The following is an 18,732-nucleotide window of genomic DNA, read 5'->3' as shown; positions in this document are numbered from 1 at the left end:
CAAACAGAAAATCGTGAGCCGAGCTACGGTAACTCTGATTCCTGAAAAGGATACGTAGGCAGCGGGGTAGGGCCCGTGCGAGTACAATTCTTTATTGTCCCTACATTTTGCATTCATTTTGCATTTAGACATAGACAGATATACACCCTTTAGATAGAAACAGACATAGGTGGATACCATCGAGTACGATGGGCGTGAGGGGTGCTAATACCTTCCCCTCGCGTAACCGACTCCCGCACCTAGATTCTCTGGTCGCAAGACCCTGTTCTTACCCTTTGTTAGGTTTTCTGATATTCCTTTCCCTTATGGGATAAATATATTGGTGGCGACTCTGTTCCTTTTTCGCGAGCGTGCGACAGCTGGCGACTCTGCTGGGGATGTTGCTAGACCTGTTGCTGGTCCATCCTTAGTGAGTCGATCCTAGCCTATCCGTTTGTTTGTTTATTTACTGGGTGTGCTATGTTTTCTCTATATACGTGCCTTTATTTATTTTGTGTATTTATTTTATGTTTCGCATGTCCTGTTTATTTTCTGCTTGCATATCATGTTTATTTCTGCTTGCATATCATGCATATGGATTATATTTTGTGTTCCTTGGGGTCTTCTGTTCTGTTTTGCAGGTTGGGTGGGATGTTCTATGAGGTAAAAGGCCCAATACCCAGGCTATGAGTGCACTTTAGGTACCCTAGGATAGAGTGGGAGCATGGTTTGTCTCGAGGTGTACGTCTCGGGATGGATCATGTGACTACGAGCAGAGTAGTGGTTTCAAACGGAGGTATTATCGTCACCCGCATCCGCGCTGTGATGATGCTTACCTTCGGGCGGACCGTATACTGCGTTTCATGACCTTACCCTGGCCTAGATTCACCTGTGAGTGGGGAGGGATATACATGACAGGTACCGTTGGTGACTATTCTGTTCTATTGATGACTATTGTTCTTATGGCTGTGTGGCGCCTATGCCGAACCTTTGACCTTATGACGTGTGATTCTGCTCAGAGACGACACAACAACTCTCTCATATTGGGAGAAACTCCATTGCATCATTCTCATCATGGCATATTTATTTTCAAAAAAAAAGAGAAAGAAAAGATGTAATAAAAAAAGAAGAAAGAAAAAAGAAAAGAAAAAATAGTATTATTTCTCATATGCATGCCATTTTTCAGGGTATCTGAGGTTATTACCTTTCATCCAGAATGGCTAACAACGTGACCGCTACAAAAGAGGCTACCAAGCGTACATTCACCTGCAGTTTCTTTCGTGAGGATATGACACATTTGATTCAGTTGAGCACTTTAGTTACTGGGCATAACTTGGATGAGTTCAGGAAGACATATGGCCATATCTTACACATGTTAACTTCTCGGGTTGATGGATGGGCTCTATACACACTTCTTCAGTTCTACGATCCTGAGTTACGATGTTTCACCTTTCTTGATTACCAACTGGCACCAACCCTTGAAGAATATGCTGACATCCTCAAGATTAAGGTTCAACATAGGATCCCTTTTGTTTGTGTACCTGAGAACCCAAAAATGGACCGAATTGCTGGTGCTCTTTATTTGAGCATGAAAGATGTTACAGATAACTGGAAGCCTAATGGTGGAACCCACGGATTCCATGTGAAATTTCTGATAAAGAAGGCCGACACCCTTGCTGTTGAGAAGAAATGGAAAGAATTCAACGCTCTCCTAGCCGTTATGATCTATGGTTTGGTGTTGTTCCCGAATATTCCGAATTTCGTCGATCTAACTGCTGTTTGTCTCTTCATGGATCAAAATCCTGTGCCCACTCTTTTAGCATATACTTATTATACCATCCACTCCAGGTATGGGAAAAAAGGATCAGTTGGGAGTTGTTTACCGTTGCTATATGAGTGGTTCACTTCACACTTGCCTAAAAGCGGGTCGTTTGTTACAACAAAAGACTCACAAAAATGGCCTCAAAGGATCATGGGGCTTACTGGAAACGACATTGTCTGGTGTCCTACCGGAATGGACGTAGAGGAAGTTATAACTAGTTGTGGTACTTTTGACAATGTTCCCCTCATAGGAACGAAAGGTGTTATCAATTACAATCCTAAGCTAGCGCTGCATCAGTTGGGTTTTGCACTTGAAAACAAGCCTTTGGACAAAGAGATATTCGAATCCGTTTGCTTTGAGAAAGGAACCGATCCAAAGGGTCTAGAGAAGGTGAGGAGTGCCTGGAATAGCATCCATACAGATGATCAGACTTCTCTAGGTGAAAAGAATGCCGTTGCCAAACAGGCCTACACGGATTGGGTTGAGGATAGAGTTAAAGATCGTCTGTTGCCTTTCCCGAAGGTTAATCCATTGTACAAGCAACCACCTAAGGTTCCAATTGCCATTATGCCTGCTGAGAATTGCATCCCAGTGAATATGGAAAGCACCCAATTGCACGAAAAGAAGTCAGATGCGCGACCAAAACATCATCTTGTGGACCAAATAAGGGTTGAGTTGACACATGAAGCCAAGGTGCTGAAAGAAGGATCTTTGAGAGTTCAAAAGAGGGCTAGAACGGAAAAAGGTGAAAGAGATACTACTGTTGTTGTTGAAGATCACCAGGAGATCATAAAAGGGGCCGTAAAAGAGGCAGAAGAGAGACTCAAGCGAGAGTACAGAGAAGACTTGAAGGCTTATAAACTCAAGATAGAAAGGGAGGCCAGAGCTGAAATGAGGAGTCTGAAAAAGAAACTGGAAGAAGAGACCACCCAAAGGATAGCGGTTGAGACTCAGTTGAAAGGAAGTCACCTCCGCACCGCCCGACTAACAGAAGAAAACGCCAAGCTCAGAGATCGAATGATGGGTATGGAGGACGTGTCTGAGAAGGATTATCTCCCAGAATGCAAAGGATGTGACGAACTCAGGGAGTGCTGCAAGAAGCTAGATGGGCATTTGTTTCGCAAAGACGAGGTGATTCAAAGCCTTCTTAAAGGAAGAGATCGAGAAGCAACCAAGAAACTGTTTGATGAAACTAAGAAGTGGAGCGATGAGCACTTCAGACAAGGAGGACCTCTGTTTTATATTCAGATGGATTGATGTTTGAGTCTGTATGTTTCGACCACCACCAGACTTGTTGGATGGGGTCTTTTATTTCCCTTGTTGAACTATCTTGTTGATGTATGGCTTGCCCAAGCTTAAATTTCTGTTATGAATAAAAGAAACTAGTTTCTCTTGACACTTATCTTTTGTCACATTGTTAGCTATTCTGGATCAATATTAAATCTTGGATACTCTGAAAATGGCACATCACGTCATACGCACACATGCACTCATACATTCACATTATCACATTGCATTTTTCAGGTTATTGTACAAGAAACTAATTGGGGTCCCTTTCAGCAACAGATTTCTGCTTCAACAACAAAGCTGACTTCCTTACATCCTTACCGCACCAGAAACAACGAGAAGAGAATCATGGAACAATTTGAACAGAATCAAGCTGCCCTCCGTAGGGATATGGATGTTATGGGGGAAAGAATGGCCCAACTTATGGAGACTCTCCATGCTGTTGTTCAAGGACAGGATGAACTCAGAAAGAGTGTCGCTAGTTTGGTCAAAGATACTCCTACCAATTCTGCTGACGGAGGGGTGAAAACTAAGGAGATTCCTGCTGAGGGGATACCGAAGGTAGTGGATGACCACCACGAGGTTATTGACCTTGAACATGATCTTACTGCTGAGTTGACTGAGACCGCTAAGATGTACCAAGCTCTTGAAGAACGCCTTAAGGCCGTTGAGGTTGCTAAAACTTCGAGTTTTAACACTGCTGCTATGTGCTTGGTACCTGGGATTGTTATTCCCCCGAAGTTCAAGGTGCCGGATTTTGATAAGTACAAGGGAGTTACCTGCCCAGAGACTCACATTCGTTCCTACTGCCGTAAGATGGCTGCTCACGCTGAGAACAAACCTCTGCTTATGCATTTCTTCCAGGATAGTCTCACTGGAGCCCCGTTGGAGTGGTATATGAAACTCGAGAGGTCTAATGTCAGTACTTGGGGAGAACTTGTTGATGCCTTCTTGAAACAATACCACTACAACACTGCTATGGCTCCTAGCCGTGCCCAGCTGCAGAATATGTCACAGAAATCTGAAGAGTCCTTTAAGGAATACGCCCAGAGGTGGCGTGAACTTGCTGCTCGAGTCCAACCTCCTTTATTGGACCGAGAGTTGATTGATCTGTTTATGGAGACTCTGAAAGGGCCGTATCTTCAGCACATGGTTAGTAATACTTCTCCTTCCTTTTCGGATGTGGTCATCATTGGTGAGAGGGTTGAGAACTGTGTCAAAGCTGGTACCATTCAAGGTGTTACTAATCCTAGCAACTCAAGTGGTAATGGTAAGAAGCCGTATTCTGGGTTTGTGAAGAAGAAGGAAGGTGAGACTAGCACCGCTTCTGTTGACCAAGGCCGAGCTCCTGCATACTCTGCTGTTCCACCTCCTTATTATCCGATGCCTTATGCTGTTCCTGGTCCGTATGTCCCTCAAGCGTATGCTGCTGCTCTTCCACAACCATGGATGGCACCCCAACAGCCTTTCGTACCACAACAACAAGCTGCTGCTCCTCAAAATCGGCAACAGAACCCTAGGCCTCAAGGTCAAAGGGGCCCGCAAAGAACGAGATTCCAAGATAGGCGTATCGATCCGGTCCCGATGTCATATGCTCAGCTTCTCCCTCAGTTGCTTGCTGGTCAATTGGTACAACTCCGTGAACTTGGACCTCCACCTAGTCCTCTCCCTCCCGGTTATGATGTTAATGCTCGATGTGAATTTCATTCAGGGGCTCCAGGCCATACTATTGAAAAGTGTAGAGCATTCAAATTGAAGGTTCAGGATCTCCTTGACGACAAGCTTATCTCGTTCGCTCCTACTGGTCCTAATGTGCAGAATAATCCTATGCCTCCTCATGCTGGTACGACCAATGCTATTGAGTTATGTGATGATCAGATCCTGGTAAATGATGTTAATGAAGTTAGGATGCCGCTAGCAGTTGTCAGAGAGTATCTTATGCAACAAAAGGTTTTGTGTGAACTACATGACTACTGTTTGCAATGTTCTTCTAATCCTGAGGAATGCACTAGGTTGAGAGAAGAAATCCAGAAACTAATGGATGAAGGTGTTCTTAGAGTGGAAAGGGTCGTTCCTGTCGAAGATGTGGCTACTTTAGAGATCCCTTACTGCCCTGCTGAGATATCAAAGACTCAGGACGCTTCTTTGGTCATTCATGCTCCGAGTACTCCTTTGGTCATTCAGGCTCCGAGGACTCCGTTGGTTATTCAGGTTCCAAATGTTCCTTCGACTCCTTCAACCTCGTCTCTTGTTCCCTCTCCTGTGAATGATTCTAAGGCTGTTCCTTGGAGTTATAATGCCGTGTATATTCGAGGGAAGAAGTTTGACTGTCCTCCAGTGGGTACTTCGAGTATCACAAATATTACTGGCACTAGTGGCATTACCCGTAGTGGTCGGATCTTTGCTGCCCCTCCTCCGCCTCCTAAAGAGACCAACAAAGAGGCTAGTACACAAGCAAAAGGAAAGCAAGTTGCTGTTGATCCTCCTGTAACACGTAATGCCCAAGATGCCGAGCAACTCTTGAAAATCATTAAGAAAAGTGATTACAAAGTAATTGACCAACTTGATCAGACCCAAGCCAAGATCTCCATCTTGTCTCTCTTGGTACATTCTGAAGCTCATCGTGATGCTCTGATGAAAGTTCTGGCTTCCGCTCACGTGACTCAAGACATTACCGTGCCTCAATTTGAAGGGGTTGTGACCAACATTGCTGCTGGTAATTGTTTGGGTTTTTCTGATGATGAACTTCCACCTGAGGGTAGAGCACACAACAAAGCATTGCATATCTCCGTCAAGTGTCTGGATGCTGTGTTGTCTCGAGTTCTGATTGATACAGGTTCTTCTCTTAATGTGATGCCCAAGGCCACTTTGTTTAAGCTGAGTATGGATGGGATTATGATGAGACCATGCACTATGAGTGTTAGAGCATTTGATGGTTCTAGAAGGTCCGTAGAAGGAGAAATTGATCTGCCTGTCTTGATTGGTCCTCACATGTTCTACATTGCCTTCTACGTTATGGATATAAACCCTTCATACACTTGCCTCTTGGGTCGTCCTTGGATTCATGCTGCTGGAGCTGTGACATCTACTCTCCACCAGTGTTTGAAATTTGTTGTGAATGACAAGATTGTTGTGATCACTGGTGAAGAGGATTTGATAGTCAATAATCTGGCATCATACCGTTATGTTGAAGTGGAGGGAGAGATACAAGAGACACCTTTTCAAGCCTTAGAAATTGTGTCAGTTGACAAACTCCCTGTGGTCGAGAATAAGAAGGAACTCGGAGCGCCCCTCTCGTCTTTAAATGATGCTAAGGCTTTCTTAGAGGCTGGTACTCCCCATAGTGCCTGGGGCAGGCTGATTGATGTTCATGAGAAGCGAGACAAGTATGGCCTTGGGTATCAGCCATCTTCCTCTACTCAACTCAGCATAACTCCTGGAAAGAAGGTGATTCCCCCCATTTCTCAAGTGTTCGTCAGCGCAAGCACCAGTTCTGGAAGTCAGGTTCTCGCCGTGGATGATGATGATGAAGAAGATCTCTCCAGATTCATTTGCCATGCTGCACCTGGACAGGAACTCAACAATTGGACTATCTTGGACATCCCTAGAGTCACTTTTATGGAGATGTAATTTTCTTGTTTCGATAAGTCATGTGCTTCGCCCTAAGCATTTTGACCACTTGTATAAAGAAGGGCCCCCATGTTGTTTCAATTTGTTTAATATTGAATGAAAATCATATCTTCGCATGCAGTTACTGTTCCATTTCTTTCATTTTTGTTTTTACTTTAAAAAAAAAAAAACTTTTTCAAAAATGGCAAAGATTTCCTTTTTTTCCTTTTTATGTGTTGCATTCTAAGGCATAAATCATCCATCGTGCAGATCCGGCTCGAACTCCATCAAAAATGATAATGTTACAGTTCCACGTCCTGATATCCTTGAGAATCCAATTGACCAAGCTGACGAGGATAGTGGAGAAGATTGTGAAGTCCCCGAGGAATTGGCAAGACTTTTGCGACAAGAAGAAAAATATATTCAGCCACATCAAGAAGCCATAGAAATCATCAACCTCGGTACAGAAGAAGCAAAAAGAGAGGTCAAGATAGGTGTCGCTTTGCAAAGTGATGTAAAGAGAAGGTTGATTGAGTTGCTTCGAGAGTATGTTGATATCTTCGCCTGGTCATATGAAGACATGCCTGGTTTAGACACAGATATAGTTATGCACAGGTTACCTCTCAAACCAGAATGTCCGCCTGTAAAGCAAAAACCACGAAGAACACGACCTGATATGGCTTTGAAAATCAAGGAAGAAGTTGAAAAACAGTTGAAGGCTGGTTTCTTATCTGTGTGTGAGTATCCTCCTTGGATTGCAAACATAGTACCTGTTCCTAAGAAGGACGGAAAGGTACGCATGTGTGTTGACTACCGAGATTTGAATAGGGCAAGTCCGAAGGATGATTTCCCTCTGCCTCATATTGATGTGCTAGTCGACAACACTGCTCAGTATTCGGTGTTCTCTTTCATGGATGGTTTTTCTGGCTATAATCAAATAAAGATGGCTCCTGAAGATATGACCAAGACTACCTTTACCACTCCGTGGGGTACATATTGTTATAAGGTGATGCCTTTTGGTCTTAAGAATGCTGGTGCAACATATCAACGAGCAATGGTGACCCTCTTCCATGACATGATCCATAAAGAGATTGAGGTGTACGTCGATGATATGATTGCAAAATCCCAAACTGAGGAGGAACACTTGGTATATCTTGAGAAATTGTTTGCTCGTTTGCGTAAATTCAAGTTGAGACTTAATCCAAACAAGTGCACTTTTGGAGTGCGATCTGGAAAGTTACTTGGATTCATTGTGAGCCAACGTGGGATTGAGGTCGATCCTGATAAAGTAAGAGCAATACAGAACATGCCAGCACCGAAGAATGAAAAAGAAGTTCGAGGGTTCCTTGGAAGGTTGAATTACATAGCCAGGTTCATTTCTCATCTCACTGACACTTGTGAACCCATCTTCAAACTACTGCGCAAAAATCAAGATATCCGTTGGGATGATCGTTGTCAGGAAGCCTTCGAAAAGATCAAGCAGTATCTCCAAGAGCCACCAATTCTTATGCCTCCGGTTCCTGGGAGGTCGCTTCTTATGTACTTAACTGTGCTCGAAGGATCTATGGGGTGTGTGCTGGGCCAACATGACGAGTCCGGTCGAAAAGAGTGCGCCATTTATTACCTGAGCAAAAAGTTTACCGATTGTGAATCCCGCTACTCACTACTCGAGAAAACTTGCTGTGCTTTGGTATGGGCTGCTCGCCGGCTGAGACAGTATATGCTGACCCTCACCACTCTATTGATCTCCAAAATGGACCCGATAAAGTACATCTTTGAAAAACCGGCCCTTACAGGAAGACTAGCCCGGTGGCAAATGCTTTTATCAGAATATGATATCCAGTATGTCACACAGAAGGCCATCAAAGGAAGTGTCCTTGCAGATCATCTTGCTCATCAGCCGTTAGAAGAGTATCAGTCAATGAAGTTTGACTTTCCTGATGAAGATATCATGAAACTGGATGATAATGAAGGACCCGAACCAGGAGAGCGATGGACTCTCACGTTCGACGGTGCATCAAATGCTATGGGCCATGGTATTGGGGCAGTTTTGACTTCTCCTCGTCAAACTCACATCCCTTTCACGGCTAGAATATGCTTTGATTGCACAAACAATGTCGCAGAGTACGAAGCTTGCATAATGGGCCTCGAAGCAGCCATTGATATAAGGATCAAGATCCTTGAGGTTTATGGGGATTCTGCATTGGTCATACATCAAGTAAGAGGTGATTGGGAAACACGACACCCCAATTTAGTTCCTTATAAGGACTATATCTTGGAGTTGTTGCCCGCTTTCGAGGAAATCACTTTCAATCACATCCCCCGAGAGGAAAATCAATTGGCAGATGCTTTGGCTACTTTGGCGGCTATGTTCAGAGTTAGCTCCCCTAAAGAAATGCCAGACATAACGATCCTCCGTTACAAGGAACCTGCACATGTGTTCCCCGCTCATTGTCTCACTACTGAAGATGTGTATGATGAAAAGCCATGGTATTACGACATCAAGAGGTATGTTGAGAAGCAAGAGTATCCCGAAGATGCTACGATTGGTGATAAGCGAACACTTCGAAGGTTAGCATCCAAATTCTTCTTGTCAGGAGACGTCCTGTACAAAAGAAACTATGATTCAGTTTTGCTCAGATGCGTGGATAGACACGAAGCAGAATTGATCATGCGGGAAATTCATGAAGGATCTTTTGGAACTCATTCCAGTGGACATTCTATGGCCAAAAAGATCTTGCGAGCAGGATATTATTGGATGACTATTGAAAGTGATTGTTATGTGTATGTGAAGAAATGTCACAAATGCCAAGTGTATGCTGACAGAATTCATGTTCCCCCAACTCCTCTGAATGTCCTGACGTCGCCTTGGCCCTTTGCTATGTGGGGCATAGACATGATTGGACGGATAGAGCCACAAGCTTCAAATGGTCATAGATTTATTCTTGTTGCTATCGACTACTTCACCAAATGGGTTGAAGCTGCTTCTTACAAGAACGTGACCAAGCAAGTCGTTACTCGCTTCATCAAGAAAGAGATCATATGCCGATATGGGGTTCCAAACAAGATCATCACTGATAATGGGTCCAATCTTAATAACAAAATGATGGCAGAGTTGTGTGAAGAGTTCAAGATTAAACACCACAATTCATCACCCTATCGGCCAAAGATGAATGGCGCAGTCGAAGCTGCTAACAAGAACATAAAGAAGATCGTCCAGAAGATGGTCAGAACATATAAGGACTGGCATGAAATGTTACCGTTTGCTTTGCATGGCTATAGAACTTCGGTTCGTACTTCAACTGGGGCAACTCCCTTCTCTCTCGTCTACGGTATGGAGGCCGTACTACCTGTCGAAGTGGAAATTCCTTCGTTGAGAGTCTTGATGGACGCCAAACTCGATGAAACAGAATGGGTTCAAACGAGGCTTGATCATCTCAATCTAATTGAGGAGAAACGCTTATCTGCTATCTGCCATGGCCAGTTGTACCAAAAGAGGATCAAGAAAGCGTATGACAAGAAGATTCGGCCTCGAGAATTCCACACAGGTGACCTGGTCGTAAGGAAGGTCTTGCCAATTCATACCGATCCACGGGGCAAATGGACTCCCAACTATGAGGGACCATACATTGTGAAGAAAGCATTTTCAGGTGGTGCTTTAATCTTGACAAAGATGGATGGGGAAGACGTTCCACTTCCAGTCAATTCAGACTCAGTCAAAAAATACTACGCATAAAACCCGCTAGGTCGACGTACCTAGGCAAAAATAAGGGCATCCCGGCAAACCAAAAGGGTTTGGGCAAAAATTAGGGATAAAACAAAAAAGAGAAGAATAACCCGCTAAGTTGAAAACCCGAAAGGGCGACTTAGGCAAAAAAGGGCATCCCGCTGGATTGAAAACCCGAAAGGGCGATCCAGGCAAAAGTTAGGGATCAAGAGCGAGAGGCTGCAGTCTGAATATCTTTCACGAAGACCACTATACGCCCTTGGCAGAACGGACAGATCAATCCAACCGTTACCCTTCTGAAGCAAAGCATTGAGAGGATCGAGGATATGGGAATTGTAGCAATATCAGCTTTAATGGAAATTCGAGCATTTCTCTTTGCCATTTTGCTTTTTGCATTTTATTTTCCTTTCGCAACTACCTCATTTAGGAGTTGCTTCCTTGTACAGAAGCCTATTCATAGGCATTCCATCAATAAAAAGATCTTTTGATAAGAAATGTTCTTTCCTGCTTTCCTTTTTTCGCATGCGAGGTGTGATTTAATTCGTTATTAAACATTGCATTGAAAACATGGGGAATAATAATCACAAAATCAAAACGAAACATGGTGTTACATAAACCTAAAAGTGCTCTAAGGGGCACCATTTGCATCCAAACGTTGTTTTCTGTGCAGGTTGCAGGTTCTAGCCATCATCTTGGCTCATGATGTGTCACAAAAGTCATCATCATCCCACGTGAAAGTTCCAGAGTATAATTCATCAGTACTGGTAAGCATGAAGCACCTGAAAAAGTCCATATCCCTCTTCCATATGGCAGACGAAGAGCGGTCTCTCAAAACTCGTGATTCCCCAAGCAGCTTAGGATGTAAGGAAAGTCGAGCAAGTTCATCTCGTCCCCAACAGGGCTATGCTCCAACCCTCAACGCAGTTACCAATAATCTTTGGTACTGTAGGGTTCCAATATCAATTCACGATGATGGCTCAAGATCACAAGCAACGGACCCCAATGATCCTACTCTTCTGTTCCACCAAGGGCCTTTATTTGGCACTCTCTGCATATAGTACTCATTGCATATAGCATTGCATCCTCGAAAGCGTAGTATATCCATCACAATGGATCATTACGCCATAAAAACTCAAACATGCATACAAAGCATGAGCCAGATAATAGGAGCTAATGTTGAATCAGAACAATGACCCATCCCCTCAGAGTTGTTACCTGTACAAACTTTGCCTGATATCTGCTATCATACTACAAACGCTTTTAAGCTGCGGTGCCAATGCGGGGTATCTTCAATCTCCGATGAGTGTCCGACGCAATGTCTTCTTCTGTCCTTCAATGTCGAGTCGATGTTGAGTCATAAGATCGCCACGAGATCTTATTCCTTTCCAAAGTGTGGAAAATCGCACGAGATTTTCTTTCGATGTTGAGTCATAAGATCGCCACGAGATCTTATTCCTTTCCAAAGTGTGGAAAATCGCACGAGATTTTCTTTCGATGTTGAGTCATAAGATCGCCACGAGATCTCATTCCTTTCCAAAGTGTGGAAAATCGCACGAGATTTTCTTTCGATGTTGAGTCATAAGATCGCCACGAGATCTTATTCCTTTCCAAAGTGTGGAAAATCGCACGAGATTTTCTTTCGATGTTGAGTCATAAGATCGCCACGAGATCTTATTCCTTTCCAAAGTGTGGAAAATCGCACGAGATTTTCTTTCGATGTTGAGTCATAAGATCGCCACGAGATCTTATTCCTTTCCAAAGTGTGGAAAATCGCACGAGATTTTCTTTCGATGTTGAGTCATAGATCGCCACGAGATCTTATTCCTTTCCAAAGTGTGGAAAATCGCACGAGATTTTCTTTCGATGTCGAGTCATAAGATCGCCACGAGATCTTATTCCTTTCCAAAGTGTGGAAAATCGCACGAGATTTTCTTTCGATGTTGAGTCATAGATCGCCACGAGATCTTATTCCTTTCCAAAGTGTGGAAAATCGCACGAGATTTTCTTTCGATGTTGAGTCATAAGATCGCCACGAGATCTTATTCCTTTCAGTCCTGATGTTGAGTCGTAAATCGCACAAGATCTATTTCCTTTCAGTCATTGTTTCATCAAACATTTCTTTTGGGAACCTTGTATTGGCACCTCAAGTTACGTTACAGGCTACCACTATTCAAACCCATTACTCACTGTAAATATATCCGCCAGCAAAAAAAATTCCTCTCTTTCCCCAGCAGATATCAAAACAAAAGCAAAGAATAAAGATCACTCCAGCTTTTCAGGACAAATTTCAGGTCCTTGATATTTAATCTTCTTCTACCTCGAATGTTCGAAAGGCTGGCGTCAATCTCACATTCAGGTTTAAGACGATTAAATAGGGGCAGCTGTCATACCCCAAATTTGTCCTACCCTTTAATTCCTAACTGGCTTAGGCTTTGCATTCATGTACATACATCACTTAGGTCATAACTCACACTCATGCATTCATATCATTGGTACTATTCAAAGGCTAGCAAGAGAAAACTCCATTGTAAAGAAGTTTGATCAGAGAATAAGAAAACAGAGGTAGAATCATGTGGCTCTATGTTCATTAAAGTCCTCCTGGATTGGGGTGTCTCTCTGCTTCAAATCAGGGCATTGATTGAAGAGTGCAAGCTTGCAAACCGTCTGGTTCTTTAAATCAGGGTTTCTTTGACCAAAGACAACCAGTTGACTTTCTGGTCAACATTTAATCAGAAGTGACTTCTATGTGTAGAAAACTTCTCATACTGACTGTGTGGACGTGTTTGGTTGACTGGATGTGAGTGGAAGAGATTTAATCGGGAATTTCATCAATAGTCGGAAAAATCGAAACAGTTGACTTTTGGGTCAAAATCGGGAAGATTATTCAAATATCGACTTTTGGTGGAAAATCGGTCAAAGAAAGTCAAAGAAATGAGGAAAATCAAGAAATAATCAAAACTGCCAAATTTGGAAATTTAATTGAAATGAGAACTTGCCAAAAGAGGAAAGTTCTATACTTAAAGAATTTTGTGAGTGAACTTTCAATTGGCTGGGCAGCTGACTTCAGGTTCGATTATCATGTTGAAAACGACAGAATTTTAAGACAAGCTCAACATGAAAAATGTTCACACCATGGCATACAAAAACTTTGTAGTTGGAGGTTTCTCAATTGGAGGCTTAGATTAAGAGTTATTAATGTTTGAAGTAGAGGATTTTCATCTGAATCAAGTCACGAAGTTGGGCATATTTCTGGTCATACGCGACACAATTCATCAAACAGGTGGCGCGCCAAATCTAAAGCCAATTCTAGAGAAATTCAAGAACTCTGAAAATGCAAAAGTGGTGTGTAGCTACGCTTTGTCATGCCCTCTACACAATGGGACGAGAATTGAATCCATTGGGTAAGTATTGATTCACTTACAAAGCTCCAAAGTCACCTCCTCGCAGAGTCAAGAGTACGCATCCAGCCAGGCCAAAATTCCAGGTCACGCGCGAGCCTTCCAACAAACACCTGGCGTGCCGTTTTCAAAGTCATTTTTAGAGGCCCACGGATGTCCATTGAGATCAACATTGGTGTGGAATTGTTCTTTGCCATACCCTCTTTGCATTGAGTCATGGATCATGATAATTGAACATGTAATGAGCGAGATATAAGGATCCAAAGTCATGCATCGACCAAGGCACGTATTGGTTAAGGCTAGACAGGTCACGCATGCATGGTAATGCAGTATTGACATGGCATGTTCAGGACCATTTTTAAGGTACCTTCAGGTCACGATTCAAGAGGCCATCAACATAAAACTCACTCCATCAAATACACTCTTTACATCGATCTAAAGATCACCTTATTTGATGACTTAATGTTAAAGGTACATGCATGCAAAGTGAGTCATATGGAGAGTTTGGCAAGGGAATGCACGCAGGATCCTCATCAACACCTCTTGCCTTATATAACCATGCACAGGACTGATACGTAGAAAGCAAAGGAGACCATACTATAATTGTTCATACTTGCTCACTAAGTGTGGAAGAGAAATTATACACTACACTCATCCTCACCATAAACCATATACACCAGCATATAAGTATCAAAACCCTTCACAACACACATTCACACACTCTCACTTTTTCACTTCCTCAAAAGCTCTCATTTCACTCTCTTCTTCTCTCTCTCGGCTCTCTCCCTAACCTCTCTCAAAGAAGTTTGTTACAAATCATAACAAACTTCAAACCACCACCATTGAACCTCCTCCATCTTCATCATCATCTTCTTCACATAGTCACCATAACCGCATCCTTCATCATCTTCCTCCACTCTCATCACCTTCTTCAAACTACCAACAAATCATCTTCAATCTCTACCTACAAGTGCAAAGTTTCTCCAACAACCAGTCACGATCTCCATCATACTCAAGGAACAAAAGCTCTATCATGGCAAAGAATCATCCTCTTCATCTCAGCTCCAAGATCACCATGGATCACTGAGTTTATTTCTCAAGACCTCCTCTTCTTAAAGCATCTCAGCGCCATCTCAATTATCAAGAATCACAGCTTGCAGAGTATCCCTTTCTTTCTCAGTCAAGACTCAACAGGTAAGGTTCACAAACTCCTCCGTATCCTACGCATCAATTTTCGTAATGCATCCTTATGTTTGTGCAGTCTAGACGATTGAATTCGATCTGCTTAAACTAATCGATGTCTGAATGCTTGAACTGTGTGCTTGAGTAGATCTGAATCTGTTAGTGGCTTAGTATCGCTTCTAAGCAAGGGTTACTAGATTCAAGGCTTCATTACTATGCTCTGTTTAAAATCTAGAGAAGATATTAATGAAAACGAAGCACGGATTCGAATTCGTCATAAGAAATCGAGTGGAACTGTGTGCAGTTTAGGATTTTCTGGGTATTCCGTTGAGCTCCGGTGATGGTTAACCGGGGAAGAAGATCGGAGTTCTCCCTCCGACGTGTTTGTTAGTTGCATGATGGCGAGGCTACATAGGTGACGTGGCACGATGCTATTAGTTCTTTTTTCGTTTGACCTATTCTAATCATTGATCCGTTAAGTGGCGTCCCCTGATTGATCCGTTTGCTTTTGTCTTTTAGTGACTTAAGTAAACTATGCCCTATTGACGCCATGGTTATATTACTTGCATGTCACATTTAATTACCATATGTTAACAATAATAAGTCACCTGTATGAAATAAAAAAAACAAATGAAACACATGCTGAAAAAGTGGAAATAAAATGGAATTGGCTTGTGACGTTGGGCTTCACTATCCTGGGCCTTGTTACGTTTCCGAACCACACCCCTGGATGACTAATGCACCACCTGTTGGGGAACCTGGGCCCTAACGCCTTTGCTATTCCCACACCCCCTGTTTGGGACCAGTTTACTTCATAACACAACTTTAGTTCATAAAAAACTGCTGTTGCACACCCCTACAGTATAGATTAAAGTTTCCTTTTAAATTTTGGTTTTGCTCCTATTGTTAGCTCTTAATTCCGATTTTTAAACCAAGTAAGAAATGCATAGAATCAATATTAGATATTAGTTTATTCCACAATAATTTTCTTACTTTTAATTGACAAAACATGATGAAACCTTTAATATTTGTTAGATTGTTAGGTGATCTTTGACATGAAAAAACTCATAAAAATAGTAGTTTTAGTTTAATTTCGCATTAATGCTTGAATTGTTTTTTGTGCTATTCCCATGTTATTTTTGTATGACTCTTGTATGATTTTATCGCTTGTATCTTTGGCCTTATTTTAGGCCTATTTCGTTTGTACCATTTTAGTTTCCTTTTGTACATAGATAGGAATCAGAACAACATAGATTAGAATGTTAGATCTAGTTCCCTTTTGCATTCTTTTTCTTTTTCAACTCTTTAAAACATTGATAAAAGGAAGATGCGAATCACATTAAGCAAGTGACAGAGAAATGAGTGGGATTCATTCCCTAATCTATTTCTCAATCACTTAGTGGCATAGAAACGAGTGGGATTCATTCCCTAATCTGTTTCTCGGTCACTACTTAATGGGAGAGAAACGAGTGGGATTCATTCCCTAATCTGTTTCTCAAACATTAGTTAATGGGAGAGAAATGTAGCGGCCGGCCAAAAATATTCGAACGTTTGTACATTCGAAATACAGAGTCGCCACCAAATTTTATTTATCCCAAAAGGGAAGGGAAAATAATGATAAAACCCACAAAGAAAGATAAAAGGGATAAAATAAATATGATAACCAGATCAGGGTTCGGGAGTCGGTTAAGTAAGGGGAAGGTATTAGCACCCCTTACCTCCATCGTACTCGATGGGACCCAATTAGTTATTCTTGTGATTGATTGTTAGCGGAATACTTACTTGCGTTCTTTATTAAAGAGAAAGGAACAAAATATAATTTTCTTTATTATTGTGCTCGCCAAGACATTTGTATCTTGTGCCTACGTATTCCCTAGTGCAATGGGAAAGTCAGAGCAATCGTAGTTCGGGATAAAACTACGAATTTTTGTTGTTTGATTTTAATGAACGACGTGTGAATCGCTTTTTTATAAAAAAGTGTTGCGAACTAAGTTAAAGGGTCTTTAATGGAATCAAAGCATTCAAGCAAAAGCTTAACGGCCATCGCCTAAATGCTTTAGAGCAACTTGTACAAGTACGTACAAACCCCTCTTGATTCATCCATTATAGACCAAACTCAATTCGATTTTTCAGAGTTTTCTTTTTAGGTGTAAATACGAGTAGGAGAAAAAAAAAGTTTGATATTGACCAATATGTGTTTATGAAAAGAGAGTTTTAATGAGTTAAAATCGTTTACTTTTAGTGTTTTGTTGAAAAATGAGACAAATCGAATTTTTAGGGTTTTTTAATGGAATCAAAGCATTCAAACAAAAGCTTAACGGCCATCGCCTAAATGCTTTAGAGCAACTTGTACAAGTACGTACAAACCCCTCTTGATTCATCCATTATAAACCGAAATTGATTTGATAAATAAAAAAACGTTTTGTAGAGAAAGGTGAGACAAATTGAATTTTAAGGATCTTTAATGGAATCAAAGCATTCAAACAAAAGCTTAACGGCCATCGCCTAAATGCTTTAGAGCAACTTGTACAAGTACGTACAACCCCCTCTTGATTCATCCATTATAGATCAAATTCAATTCGTTTATTTTTAAAGAAAACTTTGGAAATTTGGAAATGAGGAAGGAGCATTTTGTTTAAGAAAAGATTTTTGTTTAAGAGAAGACGCTTGGTGTTGACCAAGATTTTTTTGTCATGACATGTTTTGAGTATAAAGCGTAGCGGGAAAGAAACTTGATGTTGGATCGAAAAATTATTTGAAACGATTTGGCATTGGACCAAAGTTTTTTTTTTGATTGAAATGAATATAATATTTTTGGAATTTTTAATATATAACACATTTTTTCTAGAAGTTTAAATATATATTAGAAGATAAAAGCTAGTATTAAAAAAAACATAGAAACAACAAAAGTGAAATAAAACTCTAGTGTTAGAAATAAAATGGGGGTGTAAAGAAGTGCTGGCCCATGCAACATGGCCCAAACAGTTATAACTTGGACAAAAAAAAGGTTTTTATGTTTGGATCGGACCGGGTCGGGCAAGGGATGACCCGGATCCGCGTCTCTCTTAACACACACTTGGGTTAGAAAACCCTAGATCCTAACAGACACAAAAAAAAAGGACAAAGAAAAGAAGCCATCGGTGCCTCTATCTTTCTCAAATGTTTTCACACTCTCATCTCTGCTTTTTCTCTCTCAATTCTTACTATTCTCAGAAACAACAACAATATATATAAACCTTTAATCTCACCTCTCACTGTTTCTCTCACTTGCGGTTCGTACCAACACGAAACGACACAACCACAAATGAATTCAAGATGAAGAAAATAAAGCAACATTCAAAGAGACACGCCCAGATCCCACACGAACGAACAATCTCAGCGTCGATATCAAATGGACAACCGAATATATGAGAAATCGGAGAGACTCCGAATCGATCACAACAGATATGTTCGAGCAAGTGGAGCGCGATCAAAAGGCGCGGAGATTATGTACAAGGTTAGTGATTCTCATTCGGTCTCCTTTACAGATCATATGAACTCTAATATTCACGATCATGTTTGGATCATTCCGATTTTCTTTCTGTAAGAAATAGTACCGAGTTCTTCTAATGGGTTTTCTTTTTTAAAAAAAAAACATCTTATGTTCAGTTTTTTGTTTATGCAGGAAATTGATGGTCGATGGTTAAGCTACATATTGTCAACATTTAAACAAAGCAGAACCTTCCTCT

The 18,732-nt window shown here is 41.6% G+C and overlaps 1 protein-coding gene across 1 annotated transcript; it reads left to right on the top strand.

The window, feature by feature from the left end:
* Positions 1–1,195: 1,195 nt before the first annotated feature.
* Positions 1,196–18,676, top strand: LOC131619400 (uncharacterized). Its single transcript, XM_058890500.1, has 4 exons — positions 1,196–1,489; positions 1,595–2,060; positions 2,166–2,825; positions 18,669–18,676. The coding sequence occupies exons 1-4, from the start codon at positions 1,196–1,198 to the stop codon at positions 18,674–18,676; spliced, it is 1,428 nt and encodes a 475-aa protein (XP_058746483.1).
* Positions 18,677–18,732: the final 56 nt, after the last annotated feature.

Source organism: Vicia villosa, linkage group LG7, assembly GCF_029867415.1.
Source record: "Vicia villosa cultivar HV-30 ecotype Madison, WI linkage group LG7, Vvil1.0, whole genome shotgun sequence".
NCBI lineage: Eukaryota > Viridiplantae > Streptophyta > Magnoliopsida > Fabales > Fabaceae > Vicia > Vicia villosa.
Note: the sequence above shows the minus strand (reverse complement) of the source record. Positions and strands in the feature narration are given on the sequence as shown.

Coding starts and splice junctions, on each gene's coding strand:
- LOC131619400 (XM_058890500.1), top strand. CDS start 1,196: ATGGCTAACAACGTGACCGCTACAAAAGAGGCTACCAAGCGTACATTC. Junction 1,490..1,594: donor CTGACATCCTCAAGATTAAG/GTTCAACATAGG, acceptor GATAACTGGAAG/CCTAATGGTGGAACCCACGG. Junction 2,061..2,165: donor TCCCCTCATAGGAACGAAAG/GTGTTATCAATT, acceptor GCTTTGAGAAAG/GAACCGATCCAAAGGGTCTA.